Here is a 20,352-nt window from a genome sequence, read left to right on the forward strand (position 1 = left end):
TCTGTAGGCATCTTTGTCATCTAGCTGCTCCGCCTCCAGGCCTGCCATCCCATTCCTCAGGGCCCAGCAGAAACCTCTCATTTCACCACAGCCTTGTTCCTCTCCTCGCTGTACAGTCTCTACCGCAAGCAGCCAGCTCTGTCTTGAAAACCGAGTCTGCACGACCCTCTCTTGCCCTTGACTGTCCAGTGCAGCCTGGGTCCTCCTCTCCGCCACCGGTCCAGCCAGGTCCAGCTGTCACCTCTCTTTCAGATGCCTTTTCCTCCCTCCCCGCTGGCTTTATTTCATGGGTTATCTCCCCATCCAACCCAAACCCACGGCTGCCAGCTGTTCCAGCTGCACTGTTCCTCTGCTTGAGGACCGTCACGGCCTCCCTCCTGCCTCTTCATTTAAGCACAGAGGTTGTGGCTGAATATGTGGAGTCCTGGCGTGGACTCTCGAATTGCTGGGTTTGACTGTCACGCCTGGTTTGGATTCCTCCACCCGTTCGCTGCGTGACCATGGGCAAGTGATTTGCTGTCTCTGTGCTTCGGTGTCTTATGAAAATGGGACTACTACCAGTGCCTACTCTGTAGGGTTGTTGGGAGGATCAAATGAGGTGACGACGCGTGCAAAGCTCTGGAAGAATGTCTGGAGCATCTACACTGCTCTGCTCCTCTTAATTATTATCACTGCTGCTGTGGTTCCCTTCTCTAAGCCCCAACCAAAACAGAATAATTGGCTCTTCGTTTTACATAGCCTTCTGCTCTGCCTCTGTCCACACTTTTCCCTCCACATGGAGTGCCCTGCTCCAATGCAAACCTTGCATATCCCTCAACGTCTTGCTCAAATACCACCTCCTCCATGCAGCCCTCCAAGATCCCCCCAGCTGGAAGGGTTCACTTCTGCTTCTCCGTTCTCTGGCGTCTTGTCCAAAGCTATCCTAGAGAAAGAGCAGAATCTTCTCTGCTCAGAAACGGTCCCTTGGAACATTTTCTGGGACCACAGAAATTTGTAAGGGGCCTCCCTTTGGGGTGGAGGTTGATGCTGGCAGGTGGGTATGAGAGAACCATCTGTGGAGGCCCTAATTTCCACTAACTATAATAACTACAGATCTGAAACCACAGCAGGGCTTGCAGTGTGCCAGGAGGAGTAAGATAATCATTGTGGAGGTGAAGGGGAGGCTGTTTAAGTAACTCACCTGCCCCACTGAGGCCTTCCCTGTGACAGGCAGGCCCAGAGGGACAGGTGGCTTTAGACCTCTTGAGTTTTGTGGGACCCAGGCCAGGTGGACACCTGACATTGCCCTAATGCTAAGACAGCCCAGCCTGTGGTTGCTGAGCAGCATCTCTCATCCCTCAGCCCACTTTACAGACGAGGAAACTGAGGCTCAAGAAGGCAAAGTAACCAGAGACTGGTGTCCAGGGCTCTGGGCTTCTGAAGCCAGAGGCAGACTGCCCGGGACCACCCATGGAGCCAGTGTGAGCAGGACTCTGAGATTGCCTGGTGGAGACGCTGGGGGCGGGCTTGGTGCAGGGCCAAGGGCACTGCCCCATCAGGGCTATGGTGGGCCTGCCACACCCTAAGGATGGACGTTACAGTCTGTCAAAGGGAGAGGGATCTGGGGACTGGCTCTGAGCCACTCACCCTTTGGCCAGTGTGACGTCTGCACCACTGGGGGTAGGTGTTGGCCCCAAGGACCTGGAAGAACCTGAGACCACTAGACTTGCTGTCTTCATTGGCACTCGGGCTTTATCAATTGGTAGTCTCAGTCAACAGGGGCCAGAGTGAGGCTGGTCCCCACTCCAGGCCTTCCAGCCCTGTGAGTTTCTTACACAGGTGAGAGGGCTACACACAGGAGCCCAGGCTGTGGTCAGTGGGGCGGGTGCAAGACGAACCTCCCAAGGTCCCACTGTGGGCCAGGCTCTCTCCGTGCATTTTCTCTTTCAATCCAGAGACCAGTATGGATTCCGGGGGCTGGAGATTACCCATTCCACTTAACAGATGTAAAAACCAAGGCACTGAGAGTTTATAGAGCCAGAGCTCCCACCCAGGCTTTAAGATACTGCAGTTTAGTATCTTTCTATAATATTAGAGGTTTTCAAATTTTTTTCTTTTCTTTTTAAAAAAAAGTATCCCCCACCTTTTTTTTTTTTTTTTTAAAAGAAAACTTACTAGATGCTTCACAATGCAAAACAGATTTTTAAAAAAAGAAGAAGCTGCTCTGGAACACAGTGGGCAGGAAGGCCAGAGCCCCAGCCACTCAGCATCTGCCTGTCCCCTGGGGCACTTCCATGGAACCCCAGGGAAACCAGTGTGAGAACCGCCTCATCCAAATCTCAGTCCCCCTGCCTTTAGCGGGCTTTTTGGCTTCCCAGGCCCCTGGAGAGGAGCTGTTCTCAGGCCTCTCTCATGGAGCTCATGGCCCACTTCACATTCATGTGGACAGCACAGCATAGACAAACGTAGCCACGATCAGCAGGCTGACATTCTGCACACACGGCATGAACACACCGGCTAAAACCCAGTCCGTGGACCGGTCCTCTCCCCTTGAGACACATGCTAGGTCCCAGCCGCGATGAGTCCCTCATCTCTCCCTGGGCACGTTCTGGCCCTTTGCTCAAGCGGCCCCTCTCGCTGAGAACACGCTCCCTCTCTGGTCACTGCGTGCTCAACTCCCCCCACCCTGCCTGGGAGGAGACCCAGTTCAAAGGACGCCTCTCCTCACTCATCTCCAGTCGGGCAGGGATCACCCCCGCCTTTGTCTGGAAGTGCCCTCCCTCTTGCCATAGAGTTATTCTCAACAGCAGCCAGAAGATGAAGGGGGCTACCTGGGTACATTTGGGTGCCAGCCTGTCTGGGCACCCATCCTGGCTGGGCCCCTTGCTAGCGGTGGGGCCCTGAGCCCCAATTTTCTCATTGGAAAGCTGGGGATATAAGTAGTTCCTGCTTCACATGGGTTTGAGAGGATTAACGAATATACTGTCACGAAGCCTCAGCAGACGGGCTGGCCCTCTATGAGCAGTCAATATGCGTTAAGGAGTCTCTGGGGCCACAGCTGAACCATGTATCACAGCTGGACCTGGAATCACAGCTGTACCTGGAATCACAGCTGGAACTGGAACCACAGCTGTGCCCATGACCACACCTACACCTGGAATCACAGCTGGACCTGGGACTACAACTGTGCCTGAAATCCCAGCTCTATCACAACTGGACCCGGGGTCACAGCTGGACCTGGGATCACAGCTGGACCTGGAGTCCCAGCTGGAACTGGGATCACAGCTGGACCTGGAACCACAGCCGTACCTGAAATCACAGCTGTATCACAACTGGACCTGGGATCACAGCTGGACCTGGGATCTCAGCTGGACCTGGGATCACAGCTGGAACTGGAACCACAGCTGGACCTGGAACCACAGCTGGACCTGGAACCACAGCTGCACCTGGAATCCCAGCTGGAACTGGAATCTCAGCTGCACCTGGAATCCCAGCTGGACCTGGAATCAGCTGGCAGTTTTATCACAGCTAGACTGGAAGAGTCCTCAAGGCAGAGGGATTAACAACCCAGCTCTGCACCTCCATTTCCAGGAACTCTTTGGGCAGCTCTGGAGCAGAAGGAGGTCAAGAAGGGGCTCCTCCATCCCAGACCCTGGACCAATAGGGAATGGAAGGCTGCCCCACCCCGGCCCTGCCCACCTGACTTAGATAGAGACGCTGCCCGAGCAGCAGACAGAACCCAGAGGAGCCACGTGGCCCACGCTGGCGCACAGTAGGTGCACAGCACACATCTTTTCAGTGCATGCCTGTGTGTTAGCTTCCACCTCTGCTCAGTACGACAGATGCGGGGTAAGAATTGGACAACCTTGAATAGTACCTGTATCCATTGGTTCTGGAAGGTGGGTGTTCTTGTCACATCATTTACAGACAGGAAAACTGTGGCCCTGGATCAAGGGCCCCCGGGTGAAGCTCTTCCCCTTCCTTCTCTTTTCTGAGGACAGAGTAGGCACTCAGTGTTTAGGGCACATTCATTCTATAAATCAAAGGTGCCTTCAGAGTACAAATCAGGACCACCTTCCTCTGTACGCCGTGGTTTCCTGCACACAGGGCTGCTGGGAGGCCCCAGTAAGAAAGACTGGCCCTGAGAAGTCTGCACCCAGTAAATTACAGCCACTGGTTGGCCTAGGGACGCAGGCTTTTTGGATGGTGGGCCCACCTGATGAGAGGCCCACCTGCAATGCGGCCCCTACCCCGTATCCTCCCTGCCCCTTCTCTTTGCCTGATTACGAAGCACTGACCAGGCCAAGCAGTACTGGTCAAGGTCAAGGAACATGCAGTTCCTGGAAACCCACCCCCTCACACCCCACCCCGACCCCCCCATTCACCACCCCAGCCAGGAGCCCCCAGGAGTGACAGGTCAGGCCCCTTCTCTAACTGTTCTGCACTCTCCTGGCCTCCCCTGAGCCTATACAACTGTCTGTCCAGCATCGACTCTGCTGCCCCAGCCTGGGAAGACAGAGAGCACCACGTATTAATCAACACATGGGTTTATCTCATGGATGATTCAGAAGGATGTGCAGGTGGCATTCTGGAAGGCGTCTACAGGAGATTCATCAGACTTTCACGGAAAACTGTGCTTCTAGGGGATTTGTTTTTCCTGATGGTACTGGGAGTGAGGGGAGGGGATAGAAGCATTGCAAGTCAAATACAGGGCTCACTTTTGGAAACCCACAGACTCACATGTGTTGCTTAGGCCCCTCACCTGCCCAGAAAAGCTGCCTCTCTCTTCTCTACCCATGTGAACCCAACCTGTCCCTTAAAGTCACCCAGAGCCCCAGGCTGACGCTGAGATCGCACCTGCCATGTGCCAGGCACTCGGCTCTTGACACACTTTACCCCGACGCTGGGAAGGACTGGACGCAAAAGCAGAAGCGGGCGGCAGAGGATGAGGTGGCTGGATGGCATCACCGACTCAATGGACGTGAGTTTGAGTAGACTCTGGGAGATAGTGAAGGACAGGGAGGCCTGGCATGCTGCAGTCCATGCGGTCACAGACTCAGACACAACTTAGCAACTGCACGACAATGCTCTGATCCTCCCAGCAACCCCGTGAAAGAGGCCCTGTTATTTCCTCCGGTCACAGATGAAGCAACGAAGGTACAGAGAGGTTAGACAACGGCCCAGTGTTCCACAGCTGGATGAAAATGGAGCTGGGACTTGACCCTGACACTGAGTCAGCCCCTTCACTTCTGGGACACTGGCCAGAGACTCCCGCCCCCCAGCCTGGATGCAGCCAGCTTCCACCTGCTTCCCAGGTGTAATTATTAGCAGTGTGTGGTTTGGCTGTGATCACTCCCCAATTGGTGCTCCCAATCCTGCCTTCACTCCTCAGCTGCCTCCTTGAGTCTATCTGTTCTCCCCATCCTCCAGGGCGTGGAGCATGCCTGCCATTCCTCTATACCTCCCCTGCACACAGTAGGACTGCACCCTTCTGGGGTGAGCATGTGACCGGATCTGACCAATCAGACTATTCCCACCTCCAGCCACAGGGATTGGTTCAAGAGCAGCTCCAGGTGGCCCTTGAGGGAGTCTGTTCTGATACTTCATGGAGTGGTGGGGGGGCCCTGAGAAAGAGGTGACTTTGGCTGCTGGGGCCCTCATGGGGTGAGGGCCTGTCTGAGAAGGAAGCCAACACAGAGGACAGTGGAGGCAGAAGACAGCAGGAGAGGGATGAACAAGCCCTTCTCAGCATCAGAGGCCCTGGGTCCACCCATGCCTGAGGCCGGGACAATCCCTGGACTTCTCAGTTGCACAAGCCAGAAAAAAATCCTTTTTTTGCATAAGCCAGTTTGAGACACATTTCTATCAAATAGAATCCTCTGTCCGTGGGATTCTCCAGGCAAGAATAGGGGAGTGGGTTGCCATTCCCTCCTCCAGGGGATCTTCCCAACCTAGGGATAGAACCTGGGTCTCCTGCGTCTCCTGCATTGCAGGCAGCTTCTTTCACAGCTGAGCCACTGGGAAAGCCCCAAATCGAATCCTAATAGATAGAAATACTCAGTAAATACTGAAAGATGATGACTTCTTTGGTAGAAAACCTTCAAAGCACTTCCAACTCAGTGTCTCCAAACGGTGGGAGAGGGAAGTAGCACAGTCCCATTTTACAGGTGAGAAAACAGGTCTGGAGAGTCTAAATATCTTGCCTAAAGTCACGATAGCAGTGAGGCCAGAACACCTCCCAGGGTGTCATGCCGGCCCCTCCTCTGCCCCTGGAGGTATTCAGAAAGTGGTTACATTTCCTCAGCCTCTTACATACTTGGGTGAGCTCTGCTCCTCCAGGCCTTGCAGCTGACAGAGTCCCGGGCAGCTTTGCGTGAAGACCAGGGGTGGGGGTGGGGGAGTGAAGGGGTGTTAGTGGGTCGGGGCAGGGAGATGTTTCCCCTTCTCTCTGGCCAGGCTGTGAATTCCCCGAGTGGATCCTGTGTCTGCCTGGGACTCTGCTGCAGCTGGGTCTGCCTCAGGTTCCCTGGGGTCCCTGGGGAGACAGAGTGTCACGGTGGCAAACAGGAGACCCCCCCCCCCTGCCTTCCTGCTCTCCCCCGTGCCCAGTGGGCGGCGGCCCCGTGGGCAATGTGGGCCCCAGCGGGTCCGAGGGGCGTCTTGTCCATCACCGCGTTCAGTCCACGTGGGGTCCCATCCCTCACCGTCTGTCCTCCTGTCCTTCTCTCAGCCCCTGTCTCTCCCCAACTCGGGCAGGGCCGCAGGATTCATACAAAATTAACTGGAGGTTCCGTCTCACAGCACCCCGCCGGATCCAGTTCCCAACGCACCCCGCGGCTGCCCAGTCTCCTCGGTCCCCTTTCTCCCCCACCATGAAATATGCAACGCGGGGAGCACCGTGCGGGGCCTCTCTGGCCGCCCCAGCTGACAGCCGGTGGTGCAGGATCCAGAGTGAAGGACAGCGCCAGGCGAGCTGAGTGGCTCCGAGCACTGCCGCCCGGGGCTCTGCAGACTGAAGCCGAGTGTCCCCTCAGGGAGGTCCTGTCCCCGGTCTGCAGCCTTCCACACCCCACAGAGAGGGACACAGAACATCCACTGCTACTTCCTCCTTCCCTTCATTCTGCCAATATTTTTGACCCTCCAACTGCTGGAGCAGGCGCTGGGGACACTGGAGAATGACAAGCAGCTCCTGCACCCCAGGGCTCACAGACCACCCCAATACCCACTACCCAACTTTCTGGATAATTCGAAGCCACCTCCTCTGGGAAGCCTCCTCTGATAGCACGTTGACTCGATGCTGGGCACCATCTCATTTGATTGCCTAATTCTTGCACAGGGATGGGGCCAGAGCATGTTGTTTTTTAAAAAAGAGACTATTTGGGTATGATAATAACAATGACAGTGATCATCATTTTGTGTCTAGGGGCTGCCACACACAGGGCTAAACCCTTCAGATAGGTGATCTGATTTAATCCTCACACATTCCATAAGGAAGGTAGTGTTATTATGCCTATTTCACAGACATGACAACTGAGGCTCAGAGAGGATTCACTGAGCTCTCCCAGTGTCTCTCAAAGAGTAAGCCAGCCAGGAGTCAAACCTGAGCATCAGGGGCTTTACTGCCCTAGGCTGGATGGGTGTGCAAGGAGGGGGAGGGTGGAGGGCACCAAGGGAGGGGCATCACCAGGATGGAAGAGGACCCACAGTGGGAGAGGAGAGCAGGGGTGCTCGGTGGCCCAGAGAAATATCCAGTATTGCCAGGCTGTGGGCTCTGAGCTCGTGGTTAGGGTGGGCGGCAGGTGGTGCCCTGGGTGGAAGTTGACCTCTATGGTTTCAAATCCCCTCGATCGCCCTCAGCAATCTTTTTGTCTAAAAGTAGCTCGATTTTCGGGAGGACTGGGGCACTTTCCCAGGTTTTGACTCAGAAGCTACCCCCTGCTGACGTCAGCAGATGAGGACAGAGGGTGTCGGGAATGGCCCACCTGGGCCTCTGTCTGGAGCCAGGGCAGCCCCGGATCACGGGGCTTTGGAGCCAGAGGCTGGGGTGGGAGGCCAAGCGTTGCTCTGAGTCAGAAGAGAGCCACCCAGGGCAGGACAAAGGCTGCAGGGGAGAGAGAAGACGGAAAGTGCCCTGGCGGCTCCCCTGGCAGACAGAGGGCACCTTTGCAGGACGGTACCCAGGTTACACACGCGTGGCTTGGGGCTGAGGCATGGCTGGGCGTGGAGCCTCACACAGTTGTGTTCAAAGTCGGCTCTGCTGTGAGCCGTGGTGATGACTTCAGCCCTCTTGCTTCCCATCTGTGAAATGGGTGACATCACCTGCATGCAGGAAGGTGGGTGATAAGGATGCAGAAGAGCCTGGGAAAACATGTGTAACACCAGCTGGGACACGGGCCAGGGTCCCGGAAGAGTCGGATTCTAGCCTTTCTGGAAATCACTGCTACTTCTTCCAAAGTAGTGACAATCATACTGGAAACAACGAGAGCTGATGCTGGCTGAGAAGGACGCACACGCTGGGCCTCACTCGTGTGCCCGACCTCACTCGGTGTTCAAAATCTGTGTAACTGACGGGGAAACGGAGGGGTTCAGTCTCTGGGGCTGAACCCTAACACAGCGCTGTCCTTGCGCCTGGTGGATGCTGTGTTAAACTATTTCACTTTATCCTCATCACAGCCCTGTGAGGTAGTCACTAGTACTTTCCCATTTTTTCAGACGAGAAAACTAAGGCACAGAGAGGCTGGGTAACTTGCCCAGAAACACACAGCTGTCAAATGGCCCAGCTGGGATTTGAATCCCCGTCATCCAAGTCCAAGGGTGGCATTACATGCGTTAGTCCTTCCTCAAACCTCCCCCAGCCCCGTCTGCAACCTGGGAGATCCCTCAGGGCAGCGACGCAGCCCTGGTTAATCCCACTATGGGCGGCTTTCCCCCTCCTCAGGGACCTTTCAACCATCAACCATCTCACTTGATGCTCACGAAATATTAGGAAAGCTGGCAAAGTCAGATAAGTCTCAAAGGCATACAAATGACAGGTGGCAGAGCTATAGCCATTATCGCTTCCATTTTACAGATGAGAAAACGAAGTCTCCTTTATTTTTCTTTTCACATAATGGCTCACTTCTTGCAGCGCACCAGCAGTCTGGGGAATTCCACCTAACAAATGCTGCTCTGTGCCACATCACGCGCTTTCCCTTTCCTTTCCTCCTCCTTCAAATACCAGGAAGTCCACCCACCTCACTTCTCTGATCCCTGGGGCCCTTGGCTGCAGTAGCTCTGGGATTTGCTGTTGTGGCTTGCTCAGCCACTTGAGAGCTGCTCTCTGTGGGCCGGGGACTCAGTGGCCACATCTCAGGGTTATCAGGGACAGTTACCCACCCTTCTCTATGCCAGGCACCAGGCTGGGAGTGGGGTGTCCAGAAAAGGGCAGGACGGGGCTCCTGTCCTTAGGCACGCACCTGCTGCCCCGCCCTGGAGTGTGGCTGTGAGCCACTCAGCATCCCAGAGCCTGTCAGCTGGGAGGGGAGGCTGGGTTTCTTAACCCGGGGTCCAGGGCCCGGCTTTGAAGAGCTCTGCGAACCTGCTGGCAGTGTAGACCACACTGCGGCACGCTGTTGGCTGTTTTTCTGGGCAGGGGACGGGCCATAGCTTCCATTGGGTTTCTACAGAGTCTGGGGGTCCAGAGACACTTAAGAATTTCTGACTCAAGAGAATCTCCTGGTCCCACTCAAAAGGCAAAACCATTGGGACAACCCTGTCTCCTAGCAGGCTAGTTGCGCCAACCTGATGGTGGAGGACAGCACAGACCATTCTGCCATGGGTAGGTGTTCACAGGAGGCTGGGGCCAGGAGCCCCCCAGGCCAAGCCCACTCTCAAGCCCTGAGCTAGAGTCACACAGCGAAGAAAGGATGCTTCCTCTGTTTCTACTCTCCCCACCAAAACCAAACCAAACAACATCAAAGAAGAAAAAGGTGTTTCTACACTTCTGCCTAGACTCAGCAACATGGGCAAAACGTCAGCGACAGGAGCCAACCTGGGAAGAAGGACTCATCTGAGCTTTGCCTCCTGACCTGAGAGAGGCGGGCCCCAGACCAAGAGAGACACTGAACCCCAGCACCGCTGGGCACATGGATGCCGGTACAGTGAGGGACCGCCTGGCCCCAGCAGAGCGGCGAGGCCCACGGGCAGCCTCTGCAGGGAGCGGGTTCAGGGTTAGTGCCCAGCAGTGCCCAGGGCACGGGGGCTGGAGTTGGGAGATGGTGTGGGAGTGATCTCCGGCCTCAAATTTGTCGCCTGTCAGTAGGGGTGAGATTTCAGACACTGCCTGCCTCCCAGATTGTGGCCTATCCCTGGAGGAGGATTGTCGTCCACTCTCTTTAGAATAACAATGCCTGCCACACATTGAGCACCTACTGTATGCATGCTCGGGCTTCCACTAGGCACTGTAAGATAAGCATTAGCCCCATTTTCCAGAGGAAGAAACTCAGGCAGCCTCTTTGTGCAAAACTGCAGCACCAGGGCAGAGTGCCTCACACCTGAGCCTGAGGGGTGTATGTCGCGAACGCTTCTCTCTCGTGGTGAGGGGAAGGTGACTGAGGGGAGGGGACCCAAACTCAGAGCTCTGGTGCCCAGGCTAGGCTGCTGTCTTTCCTCTCTGCCCTGCAGCAGACAACCTGGCCTTGGTCCCCTCCAGGGGAGCCCCCAGGAGGCTGAAACCTCCGCTCTCTGGAGATCACAGGCCTGCTCATTGGTAGCGCTAGTGGTAAAGAATCCATTCACCAATGCAGGAGACATAAAAGATGGGGGTTCGATCCCTGGGTTGGGAAGATCCCCTGGAGAAGGAAAAGGCAACGCGCTCCGGTATTCATGCCTGGGAAATCCCATGGACAGAGGAGCCTGGTGGGCTACAGTCCATAGAGTTGCAGAGAGTTGCCCACGACTAAAGCGACTTAACACGCATACACAAGAAGGCCCCATGCCATCTTCGAGGTATGACACACACGGGCGTCGTCACCTTGCCCATGATGGCCCAACTTCCTGCCTATCTGTCATCCTAGAAGCTTCATGGCTGCCCCAGACTGAGGGATCCCCAATCAGGGTCTGGACATGCGAGAGTCGGACATGACCAAGCCCAGTGGCAGGGGGCTGGGGAGCTGGAATCGGCTCATTGGTTGCATGCTGAAGCCTGGATACAGAGATTCCTGGGGCCCGAAGCAGGGAGCCCAGGGTCTCATTGACCCCTGAACCCAAACCCCAGGTGGGAGCCTTCCGCACCTACCTTCGACAGGAGAGGTTTTGAGGCGTCGGCAGATGGCGTCAGTGTCCCCGTAGGTCTCCTTGATCTTGACCACGGCCTCGGTGCCCCGCAGCTCCATGAGGGAGCGCAGCTCCTCCATCGTGCACCCAAACTCGCCCCCATGGCTCGACTCGTTTCTTTGGTTTTTGGAGTAAAAGTCGCTGTTGGTCATGTCACCCATGTCTGCTGCAGTCCCCGCTCGGGGCGGGCCCAAGGGTCAGCGCTGCACAGGAGGCCGCTGGCTGATGGCTCTGCGTGTCTGTCCCCGGCACAGCCTCACTGGACAGCTGTGGCTCCGGGCGGCCAGCTCCAGGGGGCGGCCGAGGTGGGCTGGCGACAGTGGCGGTGGGCTCCGAGGGGCGTCCCCAGGCGCGGGGCGAGGTCCAGGGGCCGGAGGGGCTCAGGGCTGCAGACCCAGGAGTCTCCATTCAGTGGGGCCCATGCTGCTTCCGGGAGCCGGCATCTACATGGTCAGGGGTGGGGGCTCCTGCAGGGACAAGCACAGAGAGTAATGAGGGTCAGGCACTGGAGGCCTCAGGGGACAGGTGCTCAGGAAGGTACTCATGTGCCAAACACACACACACACACCCTACCCCAGATTAACACCCACTACACGTACACACACCTGGATACTGATGTTCATATAACACCCCACCGTGCACCAGCACACACCGTAACCCAAACGCACTGATGCCCACCGGGCACTCCACGCTATCCCTCCCCCAGGTACAGCCTTATGCATCCTCATAACACACTCTACACCCCCAACAGCCCACTGTGCACACACTGACCTCATGACACGAACCCCGGTATACACACAGCCTTCGACATACAGCTCAGGGTGCAACACCCAACCCGCCTACTTTAGGACCTAACCAAAGCCACACACACTCCCCAACACAGGGCCCCCCTTCGCACACACCCTGGTGGACACCCCTCCCCACATGCACACTGTCACACGTAGTCACATCTACAGGCATCATCTTAGCCCCACCTCCTCCCCTCAGAAACACCCGTGCTCACAACCCTGTTTGCACACATGCCATGCCCACACAATCGGGGCACAACCCCTTCCCCCAAAGTTCACAGCTCCCAGGCTCCTTCCCCCAGCACAGATGTTTTCCCCATCCAGGTCTCCTGTGTCTGCTGATACGCACTGTTCTCCCCATAGGCATGGGGATGGAAGAAAGCCCCCCGCCTCCACCCGCAGTCCGCAAAGCACACTGATCAAGGCCCTCGTGTCCTGGTGAGAGGATCCAGCTCACGTACATTCAACAGGATGTCACCGTGGCCGTCAGCATGAGCTGGGCGCCACAGAACCCTCACCTGGGGGCCCCGCAGTCCAGCACCACGGACAGCGGCTGCCACGTCCCTCGGGGAGCGCCGAGCACGGGCGGCTTCTCCCTGCCCGCCCGGCCACCCTTGCAGGAGTGTGGCATCTGTGAGGCTGCCAGGAGAGAACCCAATCCACCCAGACACCCAACACCGGTGGCCAAGGCCCCGGCAAGCGTTGGGTGACAAAGGGCCTCTGCTGAGCTCGGCCGGGCCTGGCACGGGGACTGGCCCCGCCCAGCAGGGATGGACAGCTGGCCATCCGAGGCCCAGGACAATGAGGGTGAGGTGGCGGCAGGCAGATGGGACCAAGCCCCCACCCGGGCCCCAACCCCAGCCCCAACGTGTCCCTTCCCCTGCCCCTTCTCTTTCCTTCACAGTCCTTTCCTGTTGCACAGGATTTTAGAGCTGGAGGTGATTTCAGGGTTCCTCTCATTTTCCTAGGGAAGAACCTGAAGCTCAGAAAGGGAAAAGAACTTGTCCAGGGACACAGAGCAAAGGTGGATGTAGCCCAGAGGTGGCCTGGATCTCCCGGCTCCCAGCCCGTTGCTCTTTCCCCTCCCACTAGGGGGCGCTCCCTCCTTTCTCGCTGAAGACCAGGACCGATGGCGGAGGAGCAACACAGGATTCCAAATCACAGCAATCCGGGTTCAAACCCGGGCTCTCTCACGTCCTGGCTGTGGGGTCCTGGGTGAGTCCCTTCACTTTTGCGAGGCTCGGTTTCTTCGTCTATAAAAGAAGTCAGTCTGCCCTGGCCCCTGTGACCTCTCAGTGTACTGGAAACTAATTATGAACCCTGTTCAAATCCAGTGCGTGTCCACTGGGGGTGCAGGGCTTCCCAGCCTGGGGCAGGGGGTGCTGGAGCCACAGGAGAAGCCTGTCATGCCTCAGAGGGGGGCCCTTCACTCAGGGATGCCGTGGAAGCCTGGTTTTTGCACTGGGGCTGACCCGTGTCACGTGGAGTAGAACTTACAATGGAGCCGATGCCTTAAGCAGAGGCACGAGGCACCCAAGTGTGTGCTTGGGGCTCCCGCCCACAGTCCTGCAGGAGCGCTCAGGGTCCTCGGCCACCCAAGCACACCCCGCCCCCAAACCCATGAGTTTGGACCCCAGTGATACATCTCTGAGAGGAGCAGGTGAGGCAAGGACCAAGCAGGGCTGTGTGCAGAGATGCTGTAGAGGTTAACTGGAGGGGCTCTGGAAGACACAGCCTCTGGGTTCAAGTTCTGCCATCTCTCAGCAGAATGGGAGGCAAATTAACTTCAGTTTCATTATCTTTAAAAAAAAAAAAAAAAGCAGGGAGGGTAATAGTATCTACCTCGTAGGTATTATGAGGCTTACATGCATTATTTAATGCAGAATATTTAGAATCAAGACAAGCACATGGTAAGCACTAATGATCATAACTATCCACAAGCACTTTTTGCGACAGATAGTCTTCTTATTCCCTAGAACACACACAGCGACTGAGACCAAGAGAGGTGAAGTCACTCATCCAAGGTCACAGAGTTAGTGAGTGGCAGAGCTGGGATTTGAACCCAGGAGATCTGGATCCAGAGACATATTCTTAATCAGGAGGCGATGCTGCCTTCCCTGGTAGTATCTCCCTCACGGGGCACTTAGGATGCTTAAATGAAGTGCCATATGTGAACAACAGTGCTTCGCAAACCATGAGGGACTCTCTAACCCCGAGGTGCTGTTTTCTCTCTGTCCTCTTGCTACCTGCGGCGTGGCTTACAGGCACCGATAATTACCTCTCTGACACCACGAGCTACGAGAACCGTTAGCAGTAATTATATCTGTGACAACAACAGTAGGCATCAGTTAATGGGCGACTGGTGATTTTAATGGCTGTTGTGTGAAGAGGAACAATGATCTTCAACCATTTATGCATCCACCCTCCCATCCATCCATCCATCCATCCAATCATCCATTCATTAACTGTGCTGTGGGCACCTACTTTGTGCCAGGCAGTGGATAATCCAGACATGGGTCCTGCCCTCCAGGAGCTGACAAGGGGCAAGAGAGACAATCAAAAGACCTGTTATAACATGATGGGTTTGCCACAGCAGGCAGTCAGCCCCAGATGCTGTGGATATCTAGAGCAGGAAGATGTGATCGGGCCCAGGGTATCAGGGAAGATTTTTCTCTTAATATGAGCAGGGAATATAGTCTTCCCCTGCAGGAAAATGGGCTGTGTGACTTTGGAGAAGTCACCTAACCTCTCTGGGGCTCATGTGCCTGGTGAGGTTGGCCCATCTGCCTTACTGGCTGCTGTAAGAACCCACAGAGACCCGGTGTATGGGTCTTTCTGCAGCTCCTGGCCCCTGGAGCAGACGCTCTGCAGTAAACTGGCTTCTGTGCCTCCTCCCACCTCCCTCCTACCTACCCCTCCTGTTGCTGGTAAGTGTACCTCCCTCAAGGTTGCAACGAGGTTCATTTGCAGCCAGCTCTCAACAGCACACTGACAGTGCCCCTGTCCTAAGTAATGGGCACACAGGCTGCTGTGGACTGAATGTGTCCCCCTGCCCCAAGTTCATGTGTTGAAGGTCCTAATCCCCAGTGTGATGGTGTTTGGAGGTGGGGCATTTGGGAGGCAATTAGGTCATGAGGGTGGAGCCCTCATGAATGGGACTAGTCTTCTTATAAAAAGAGACTTGGGAGAGACGATCTTTCTGGACTGTGTGAGGACAGTGAAGAGACAGCCATCTGTAAGTCAGGAAGTGGGTTCTCACCAGGAACTGAATCTGCCGGTAACTTGATCTTGGACTTCCCAGCCTCCAGCACTATGAGGAAAACAACTTCTGTTGTCTAAGCTGCTCAGTCTATGGTATTTTGTTCTATAGCAACCCAAACTAAGGCATGGGCCTGGGCAGGGTAGAGAGCCAGTCCTAGGCCCAGAGAGGTTAAGCAACACACTAGGGGTCACACAGCCAACTGGGGCCACAGCCCCTTGAAAAGCTCCTCCCCGTTTTCCAAGCTCCTGCTGGGTGACCAAGCCTCTTTTCTGCCTGGGCCTGTTTCCCATGTGGAAAGTGAAGAGACTGGAGCAGTGTTCTCTGGGGTCCCTTCTGGCTCTGATACAACAGCCCCTTTGGACTCCAGGAGAACGTTCTGACAATATTGGGTTTGTGCATTTCAGTTTCATCTTCTTAGCATTTAAATAACTCTGTACTGTTATACTTCAATGACTCAAGAGTAGGTTAGGGGCACCTTAATAAAAAATCTTTGCCAGGAGAGACTGGCAGAGGAAGGAGCAATTTTTTTTTTTTTTTGGAGTTAATTTAACAAAAAAGAAATCCATCTTTCAAATGAAGGATTTTATTTTTTTAAAAAAACACTCCCAAACCTAAACCAACAGCTTTTCAAACCCTAACTGAAGGATGGTAGCTGGGACACTGCAAATGAATTAGGCGCTAAAAATAACTTTCGGATGCCGAATCCTTCTGTTTTCAGATGTGCTGAATTTAAATGCCACCTTAATATGTATTTATAAAGTCACTCTTTAGTTTGAATCTTCCTCGGCACCAATGAGTGAGCCATGTGGGGACACAGACCCCATCTGGAGATCCCTGATGACGAGGCCTGACGCTGACAGGTGGGGGTTCTGAGATTTGGGGTGAGGTGGGGGCAAGGCTCTTCACCCCTCCCTGTGCATCCGTCTCATCTTCCTGGAACAGAGCCAGCCCCACAGCCTCCCTCTTAAGGCCGGGTGAGGACTCAACTGAGATGGAACTTGGCCCAGTGAGAGGGAGACTCGTTAAACAGTGACTGTTCTGACGACGCTAACTTAACTCACTCCCCTCCTCTAGCTGCTCAACCAGACTGTCCCCACGCTGCTGTCCTTAACACAGGTCTCAGGCTGACGGTGCCCGCAAGCCTCCCAGCACAGCTCGGAAGGCTGGGGAGGGCCCCCGCTTGTAGGCACAGGTCAAAGGGCTAGTCTCCCTTCTGCTCTGGTCTTGACTGATCCCCACAGGCATCCCCTCTCCTGGATGGAAATTCTGGCCTCTCTGTAGCCCCTCCCCACACTCCACTCCAGCCAAGGGGACCCTCCTGCTGGGTGCTGACCAGGGTGAGACAGGGGAACTCAGCTGGCAGCTGGGGACAGAGGGACAGCCTCACGGGACAGTCAGGGGAGGGGCTGTAGTTCTCGCCTCAGCCGCCCCTCTCTGAGAGGTTTGTCCTTTAGGTTTGCGTGTGCGCGCGCATCAAAGCTCACAATGACGGTCTCGGCTCTGAATTCTCACAGTCAAGGAGAGAGAACAGGGAAAGAGGAAGGGAACTGAAAATGAATGCCTCAGAAGCCAGTTTAGTGCTATTTTTAGAAAACTCCTATCCTGTTAACCAGAAAAGGAAGATCTAAAAAAAAAAAAACCCCACAGAAACAGCCACGCATCGGCCTCAAAGGCACAGATGGCAGAAGCAGGGACGGGGGTGGGTTGTTAGGGACTTGGGGTTTCTCACATAGCTTCCCAGCCTCCTGCCTGAACTGAGGGAGGGTGGATCCCCTGACCACCAGGGTCAACTCTCTCCACTGCCCCCTGCTCTCCACAGGAGTTTCCAGTGTTAGATGGTAGGGGAAACCCCGCATTCCTGGTCCTCTAAGTGCCTCACATACCCACTCATCCATCCATCCATCTACCTACTCAATAAAAAGCTGCATCTCAGGCCCTGCCTCAGGCACTGGGATTCTGGAGAGAGCAAGGGAGGTGCACAGACCACCTTTCTAGCTGAGGGTCTGCTTACTCTGCCACAGAGAGCCCCCCCAAACCCCATGGTCAGGGTCTGTTGACCAAGTTGAATGATTCCTGCACCACTCTTGCTTCAGGTTTTGGGGCAATGTAATCCAAATGGCATCCCTCAGTTGGTAAAGAATCTGCCTGCAATGCAAGAGACCCCGGTTTGATTCCTGGGTTGGGAAGATCCACTGGAGAAGGGGAAGGCTACCCACTCCAGTATTCTGGCTTGGAGAATTCCATGGATTGTATAGTCCATGGGGGTCACAAAGAGCCGGACGTGACTGAGCACCTTTCACTTTCAATCCAAATGGCACTTGCCTGGGAACTGCATCTGCGGAGCTCCAATCCCGTCTTCGCCTCCACTATTAACATGGATTGCTTAGCACACGCTTGCATGGGCTGTTCAGTATCACTGTTCCCACCTTCCAGGAGAGAGAGCTGGGCTCGGAGGGTTACAGACGGCCAGTGCCTTACAGATGGGTGCCTGCTTGAGTCCAAAGCCTCTGTGTCCCATTGCCTTTCACCAACTCACAGAATAGCCTCAGACCACTGCCTTCTTCCCTGTGCCTCAGTTTCCTTCCCTATAAAGTGAGGGGGGATTGGACAGATCTCAGTCTCAGAGAGCCACTTTAGCACCATCCTCAAGGATTCTCCCATCACCAGATACTTGCTGCTCAGGACAGAGGCACTTCCTGAGCCTCTTGCTGCCCTGCTGTGCCCAGCAGGAACATCATCCTAGCTCTAAGCCAAGTCCTGCTTGGCTGGAGGCTGGAGGAAGGAGAAACATCCTAGAACCTAGGGATCACAAGCAGACAAGAATTCACCTGGTGCCTTTGACACCCACTGGCCTCTGCATGGAAGTGCCTGCCTTCCAAGATTCGTACCCTTTATGTGCTCCCTGTTATACACCTTCCCTTAAAAAAAAAAAAAACTTGGAGGGTTTTCTGATGAAAGAAAAACAGTAAAGTTTAAAAAAAAACTTAGGAGGGTTTTCTGATGAAGGAAAAACAGTAAAATCATCAGCAGATAGAGGTAAGAAAGCTTAGCTGAGGCAGAAAAGTGTTGGGAGAGACCTCATCTTACCTCCAAGAGAGGGTACATGCAGTTCGAGGGCTCGGCCTAAGATGGATCAGCTACTCTGTTCAGCATCCTCTGCGTGCGTGTGTGCATACTAAGTCACTCAGTCATTTCCAGCTCGTTATGACCCCACGGACTGTGGCCTGTCAGGCTCCTCTGTCCATAGGATTCTCCAGGCAAGAATACTGGAGTGGGTTGCTGTGCCCTCCTCCAGGGGAGCTTTCTGACCCAGAGATCGAACCCGAGTCTCACGTCTCCTGCACTGGCAGGAGAGCTCTTTACCGCTAGGGCCACCTGCAAAGCCCACAGTGTCCTCTGGTTTCAGTCAAATGTCTTGGCCGCTTCCCCAGTCTCATCTCTCACCCTGCCCAACTCTCCCTACAGGTGCACTGACTTCCCTGGCTGTCCCCAGCCTCCAGATCCTAACTAGCTGGAGTGACACCATCCCCTTCGGGCTTCATCTGCCTCCCTCTCTCCTGCCCCCAGCTTTGTCCTCACAGATTACAAGCGGAGGGCTGAAAGGACAAGAACAAACAAACAAACAATAAGGGGGACACTTGGATCACATGTGTCCAGCACCATTGCATCCACTCCACCTTTGTTATCTCATTTAATCCTTCACGACAACCCTATGACACAGGTACTGCCACACTCTTATTTTACAGAGGAGGAAACAGGAAGACTGCAGGGACTGCATGAGGTCTTTGGTTTGGGGGCGGGAGGCAGTCAGTTCTCAGACACATGCACACAGAAACTCTTAAGGGCCCAGTTACATCCTTCTTTCCACCAGACCAGGCTCCTGCCTGTTTTTCTGATCTCTGTAATGATACACGGGGTTCTGCCATGTCAGTGCTCTGACCATAAACAACAGGTCACTGGGTCCTTGGGGCTCAGGGAACCGTCTCCAGGGATGACGTGCTGATGGATGGATGCAGGTGGGTGCTAGGGAGGGATTGGGTAGCTAAGGCCAGGGAACCTGATAACCGTAGGGCCCCCTCTCTCCCCTTGCCGGCTGACCAGCAGAGGCTGGGCGTGAGTGCTGTCCATGTGGTTGTGGTGCTGACAGCCCCCCTGGGGAGGACAAAGAAACAGGCACTGGGGAACTGTCTCCACTGGGAGCTGTCCCCAAGGCCACAGTACTGATTTGGGATCTGGGGTGTGTATAGGGACCGCGTGTCAAGGAGCTGTCCGTGTTCTGTGGTGCTGACATAGGGCAAAGGGTTATAAGTGCCCCTAGAGCTATCCAGGATAGCAGTGCTGACTGACAGAGCACAGGCTTGGGAAGTCTGAGGAGCTGGGTGTGGGTGGAGTAGGGAGGGCACAGGGCATTTTTCATGAGTTCTGTGATCAAGCATGGGTAGCTGACCCCAGGTATTTGGTGCTGTCGCTCAAAGCCAGGTTGTCAGGCAATGGGGTGTCCCTGTGAGTAGGCTTGAGCCAAGAAAATGGGACTAAGCAAAAGTCGTTTGGGGCCAACTGCATGATTATAGAGAAGACTCACTTTGACCCATCAGTGCCATCTGTCACCAATGCCAGAAACCCCACCTTTACTGATCCATTCTCTTGTTCTGTGCTTTATCCTTTCCCTCTGGTTCCTGCTGTATTTACGTGGCTGCAACTCAGTGTGTCTGAGTTTATAAAATTCATTCCTCCATGGGATGGGGAAGGAAAATTCACCCACAGAAGTGCCAAAGAATTAGTTTAAGTTGGGAGACTACTTTTGAATCGCTAAGTTCTTTGGGGTCCAAATCAGGGAAGCAGGCAGATAAGGCTTGAGGAAAAGTCATTCTATGCAGCCTGAGCACACAGAGGCCAAGAAATAGAACTAAATAGAAAATAGGGAAAGGCAGAAAAGCAGGATACCCAGATTCAGAGGAGGAGGGGAGTCAGGCTGATGCGGGCACTGGCAGGAGGTGGTATTTGTATGTG

The 20,352-nt window shown here is 54.8% G+C and overlaps 1 protein-coding gene across 15 annotated transcripts in view; it reads right to left on the bottom strand.

Moving 5' to 3' along the window:
• ATP2B2 (ATPase plasma membrane Ca2+ transporting 2) overlaps nucleotides 1–20,352 on the bottom strand; it is a 378,716-nt gene that overhangs the window by 109,971 nt on the left and 248,393 nt on the right. For all 15 annotated transcript variants that reach the window (XM_070776843.1, XM_070776841.1, XM_070776840.1 and 12 more), the window contains one exon: nucleotides 11,255–11,759. In XM_070776843.1, coding sequence (XP_070632944.1) covers nucleotides 11,255–11,453 — 199 coding nt within the window. In that variant the 5' untranslated portion in view covers nucleotides 11,454–11,759. The remainder of the gene's footprint in view (nucleotides 1–11,254; nucleotides 11,760–20,352) is intronic.

Source organism: Bos indicus, chromosome 22, assembly GCF_029378745.1.
Source record: "Bos indicus isolate NIAB-ARS_2022 breed Sahiwal x Tharparkar chromosome 22, NIAB-ARS_B.indTharparkar_mat_pri_1.0, whole genome shotgun sequence".
NCBI classification, from domain to species: Eukaryota; Metazoa; Chordata; class Mammalia; order Artiodactyla; family Bovidae; genus Bos; species Bos indicus.